This window comes from Poecilia latipinna, unplaced genomic scaffold (assembly GCF_001443285.1).
Source record: "Poecilia latipinna isolate Pla-1442-1.1 unplaced genomic scaffold, P_latipinna-1.0 Scaffold400, whole genome shotgun sequence".
Lineage (NCBI taxonomy): Eukaryota > Metazoa > Chordata > Actinopteri > Cyprinodontiformes > Poeciliidae > Poecilia > Poecilia latipinna.
Genome location: NW_015113016.1, coordinates 583,884 through 589,640, shown reverse-complemented (window position 1 = coordinate 589,640; position 5,757 = coordinate 583,884). Strand labels below are relative to the sequence as shown.

Here is a 5,757-nt window from a genome sequence, read left to right as displayed (position 1 = left end):
AAAATGTGTGTACTCCCAGTTGGCTTTATTTAAAAGTTTACATAGTGAGGCCGTGTTCATAAAAAAATAAAAGGATGTAATGTACAGGAAAAATATTGCTGATCTTATTACTGCCACTTTATGTGGAAAGCCCTTTATTGGTAAATTCCAGCTTGTTCTTTCCATTTTAGTGTGATGGAATAAACAGTGCTCTTTGAGATATTGGGATAGTTTTATGATGTAACCCAGCAACTTCTTGACAACAATTTGCCCATTTATATTGCAATGAACTTAGAAATAAGTGAACTTATTTTTTACCAGTGAGGTGTCTTAAGACAATTTGGTTGCTCTGGGTTTTATTATAATAGCTGTCTCTATGCTCATAAGACAAAAAGAAAACTGCGTATCATTCTTCTTTAACAATATAGTTATATTGTATCGTGTGTTGGTCTGTCCCATAGTGCCCATTGCAATACGTTGAAGTTTTTGGTTGGAACATGACAAAATGTGGAATGAATGTCGTAGCAAAGCTTTTTAAATTCAGTTACCAGCTGCAGTTCCGGCATCTGACTGTAGGTGGCGGAAGCATGCCATGTAGACGTTGATTTACAGAATCACACGAAGTAGAAAGTAGTCGCGCAGTGATTGGATGGCCGCCGAACTGTTTCAAACATGGCGGAACAACGGGCAGCAGACCCGCACAGTGGAGCATATTATCAGAAAGAAAGAAGAAAATACAGCGCGGAGGAGGAGGCCAAACTGGAAAGGCAACATTTCTGGAGAATAATAGATGCTTTTAGGTCTTACAGGTACAATAGATATATTTCACAATGTAAAAGGCGAGACAGGAAGCTGCCATTTGTGCCGATATATCGTAATAATGTTGATGTTTTGCTAACAAGAGAACGACAAAGGAACCACACAGCAACCTTTCTACAACACATTGCTTTAGTTTAGTTTATGAACATTTTGTCGTGTTTTTGGGTTTTCCCGCACCAGGTTCCATGTCCATGAGCAGGTCAAGCGGGCTGAGCGTCAGTTTCGGAGTCTGTCACAAAGGCACCAAAGGGTGCTGCCAGGTGTTTTATCCAACCTGGCCCGGGTTAGGCAGTGCGCCGAACACAACCAAGAGATTCTGGACGCCGTCGTTCACAATAGCCTTCACATGTTTGAGAACGTGGAGTATGGAGAGAGGGTAAGTCCCAAATTTAGGGTTTGCAATGTTTCAGCGGAACTCGGAGTGACACCTTGCCCACCATTAAAAAGTGGGGTGGGCGAATTTAGAGAACAGCATAGAACAGATACACTGATGACCGCTCCACAAACAGCCAAAAGATTTTATTATACATACATTTTTTGTAGCTTACATGTCGGGTAGGTTTCGTATAATAACAAGTGTACAACACTTGTAATTGTTAATGTTTAAATTAATTAATGATTAACAATTTTCTCTTTGATTACTTGACTTGTGTAGATTATGTAATTGTGGATATTAAGCTCTAAACTATGGTGACCGACAGGCGCAAAAGTGCAGCAAACAGAGAATCGCGAATGCTTTAGCCTCACTCCAGAAGGTTGAGTGTTGGAAAATGTTAACTCTGAATTTGCGCAAACACATACTGCTTATCGTCCATATCGAACTCGTCGTATATCCAATATGCTCTTCCCTTAAAATTTGGTATCGTCCTTTTGCCTGTATTTTGTCAGGAGGATCCGAGAAAGGCACGGCCATCCACTACATTTGACATGGACAAACTGAAGTCCACCATAAAGCAGTTTGTCAGAGACTGGAGTGAAGCAGGCCAGGCTGAGAGGGACTCTTGCTACAAACCAATCATTCAAGAGATCCAGAGGCTCTTCCCAAGTGACCAATAGTAGGAATTTTATCTGCTCACTTTTACATCTACATGCATGTGATTTCAGCAAATGAGCTCTACTGTAAGATGGTTTTAACAGACCATATTTTGAACAAACATGTCAGTGTTTTCTATGTGATGTGTGCTTTTTGTGCATTTTATTATATCAGTGATGTGTCTAAGGTGAGCGTGCTGATTCCCGGTGCTGGGCTTGGTCGACTTGCCTGGGAGATTGCTCGGCTGGGATACTCATGCCAGGGCAACGAATGGAGCTTCTTCATGCTTTTCTCCTCAAACTTTGTTCTCAACAGGTAACACATTGAATGCATCCACTTAAGTTCATTTAAATAAAAGTTAAGTAAGTGATTTTATCGTAACTCCTTTTTTTCCTTGCTCAGCTAAGTCTTAAATTTAAATAACTTTGACCTTTTAAAAGTTCTGAAAAAAATTGTATCATTTAACTTGGTGAAACGCTGATTACTGCTATATCCTCGTTTTACTTACGAGTTTGAACGTGTCTGCTCAGATGTGAGGAGGAGAATGCTCTGACCCTGTATCCCTGGATCCACCAGTTCAGCAACAACAAGAAGTCTTCCGACCAAACACGGCCAATCAGATTCCCCGACGTTAACCCCCAGAGTCTGCCGCTAAACACCGACTTCTCCATGGTAGCGGGGGACTTTGTGGAGGTTTACAGTGAATTGGGTATGCTAAAGCTGACGTGGACTCCGTCAGATTTGTTGTCAAATGTTAAAATCAATTTGGTTGGTTAGAACCTTATTCCAGTACAAGATGTAGTTCAGCTGACTCAGTTAAAAGTGTTTTTTTTTTTTTTTTGCAATTTAGTAAAAAATAAGTAAATATGTGTCTAAGTGGTACTTTACATTACCTTGTGACATCATGTGTTCCTCTCAGAGTGCTGGAACTGTGTGGCTACCTGCTTCTTTATTGACACCGCTAATAATGTCTTGGAATATGTGGACACAATCTGGAAGATTCTTAAGCCTGGAGGCGTATGGATCAATCTCGGTGAGTCTGCCTTCTTAAAAGAAAACTTAGCTGTACGAGAGACATTCAAAAACGCTAGATTTTACATTTAATAAGCACATTTCTGACATAATTTGAATGAGCAACTGTTCATCTTACACATGATCTTATCAGTATTTCAGATCATTGTGGAAAAATGATCTGAAACACTGATACATAATACATATACAAAAAAAAAACAGCCAAGTAAGAGATTCATTGTTATCTCTGAGCCACTGTTTTTATTCTGTACATGACAATAAACCTCTTGAATCTTGCTTGGAAAATTTTCAGGATCGACTAAAGAGGACTATAGTTTGCAACAGAAACATATCAAGTGTGTCGTTTTAAAACAATAAGGTTGTTCAGAAACAGTAGACCAACTTTTGGAGCCTACACTAGTGTTCTGTCATATCTCTCTGTTTTTGGTTTCTGTGTTAAAGCTTTTAAGAGCTTTTTAACTTAAGACTCTGTCATTTTCATATATTTTTAAGGTCCGCTGCTTTATCACTTTGAAAATATAGCCAACGAGCTCTCTATTGAACTTAGCTATGAAGACATCAGGACAGCAATGCTAAAATATGGCTTCATCTTTGAGGTAAATTTGCATTATATAATTGTTATTGCATTTTGTTTGCATTGAAAACAATCATTGTGGTAGAAAAGCAGTTTTATTTCTGTCACAGGTGGAGAAGGAGTCAATGCAGACTACCTACACTGAGAACGAGTGCTCTATGCTGAGATACGTTTACGACTGCGTCTTCTTTGTTGCTCGAAAACCTACACTGCATTTTAACGGTCAAGAAGAAGAAGATTTACAACAAAATTGTCCACCTGCTGCTAAGTCGTCCAGGCGAGAGGGCAGCAACAGGCTAACGTGACAAAAAATTCCTGCAGAAGCTCAACCACCTAGACACAAGCAATGTGGACATGTTTTCATTTTCTCCCTAAATACGCCTTTTTAAATTGCCTCTCTTCAAAGGTGCTTTCAACATTGAGGTTTTTTGGTGAACTCGTGCATCTGAATACAGCTGAACATTTGGATTGTGCTAAGCAGGCATGGGCCATGAGACCTTAATAGAATGATAGATTGAGTGAAAGAAACCTTGTTTTTAAATAATCGTAATGAACCAAAACCTCAAAACAAAAAAACGCAGCTCACTATCTAATTTATTTTAAACAGCTAAATGTGTGTGTCTTGTAATAGTTGGAGAAGTCTAGTGGCCTCCTTTCAGCCAGCTGACCTGCAGTGGGGAGAGCGAGAGAGCTAAACGGTAAAATGACTGACAATTTTAGGAGTTTTTGAAACCAGCTTTTTAAAACCTTGATACTGGTAACTGCGTCGTGGTATCAAACTTCGTGGGACTGCAATATCAGCTTTAAAAAAATGGGTCATCACAGCATTTTTTGATCATGAAGTTATAAGTAATTGAGTTATCAGACGCAAATAGTGTGTTTGTTTTTATTGATTTGTTGTGAACTCCGAACCAGAAGGCGTTCACTTTGTTTGGCTATTAGGTCTCACTCTTAACTTATTTTACTTCACTGCCTTCCCTTGCCACAGTTTGTACGTATTCACGTGTGCCTCTGCAATTGAATTACACATTTTGTAATTTATTTATTTTTTACTTAAATCAAATGCATTTACATCGGTCACCGTTCAGTGTTTAAGCTGTGTAGTTATCATTTTCTTTTAAATAAAGCCAAACGTTTAGAGAAAAAAAAGCTTTTATAAAAGATTTTATAATTATTTCTGCTTTTTTTTTTCAACTTCGTTAAAAGGCACGCGGATAAGTTTTGTGCTCACCAAAGGAAGAGGAAAAGCGGTGGGCGGGCTTTAACCAGCAGAGCTCTTCCATGATTGGTCCTTTTGACTGTGGCTGTTGTATGTCACTACCGGTGTTGTTCTTTTTTCTGCATTTGTACTGCACGCATTTGTGTGAAGAAAGCAGATTCTACTTTGCTACTTGTTACCGCTGATTCTCTCACAGATCTGACTTGATGGCCAAGAGACGCGCTGAAGAAACTGTGCTACTCGACTCTCCCAGTAAGAGAAGATACTTCCCTCCGATTTACAGTATTGACATGCAGCTGGAGAGCATGGCTTCAGTGGGAGGCGTGAGTTCCCCATCTCTACTGACTTTATTGGGGAGTCGCTGCAGAAAAAGGCCTCTTTATTTCGACAACGAAGAAGTATATTCTCGTCCAAAGATTTCATCCTTGGACTCTGGAAAGCATGCAAAGAATGTTTTGAAGACTCCATCTTCTGGAAGTTTCCAGGACGGCCGCAGGTCCTGCGCACTTTCAAAAAATAAGCGACCGCGAGAGGACAACGTCGGTTCAGACACCGTTACGGCAACAGATAAAGTAGGTCAACATGGTTTGATTTAGCAGTATTTAGCCGATAGACGTTAATCTCTTGAAAGCAAATGATTCTGTAATGAGAGTAAACTGCCACTAGATGTCGTCATTTGCTCACATTTTTAATATCCCACAAGACTTGAATTTGAATGTGACGTTGTAATTTCATGACGGCTGCATCTCTGTAAATTAGCATAATATATAAAAAAAATCTTGTTAAAAAGATAAACTAGGACATCATACAAAATTCATTACACCCAGATACATTTAAAGTATTTTCTCTTGATTTTGATAAAACCCAACGCTCAGTTTCTCAAAATAAATAAAATGCATTACAGTAAAAGACCAATAGATGTTTTTTTTTTAATACGGAAGTGTTATTTTGTGTTTTCACAATAATGGGGAAAACTGACAACAGTTTTCCAGCAGACAGTAATACTCATTGATAAAATATGTTAGCAATGAGTGTGTCTGTTTACATATTAGTGCTGTATTTATGTGTATTAATAGAACATTGACAGTGCCTGATTGCATC

General features: G+C 38.9%; 1 protein-coding gene across 1 annotated transcript; it reads left to right on the top strand.

The window, feature by feature from the left end:
• The first annotated feature begins 616 nt into the window (after positions 1 to 616).
• On the top strand, positions 617 to 4,577 carry carnmt1 (carnosine N-methyltransferase 1). Its single transcript, XM_015037326.1, has 8 exons — positions 617 to 788; positions 979 to 1,174; positions 1,687 to 1,853; positions 2,006 to 2,146; positions 2,362 to 2,540; positions 2,751 to 2,864; positions 3,356 to 3,459; positions 3,548 to 4,577. Exons 1-8 carry the CDS (start codon positions 652 to 654, stop codon positions 3,740 to 3,742), a joined length of 1,233 nt encoding a protein of 410 aa, XP_014892812.1. The 5' UTR covers positions 617 to 651; the 3' UTR covers positions 3,743 to 4,577.
• Positions 4,578 to 5,757: the final 1,180 nt, after the last annotated feature.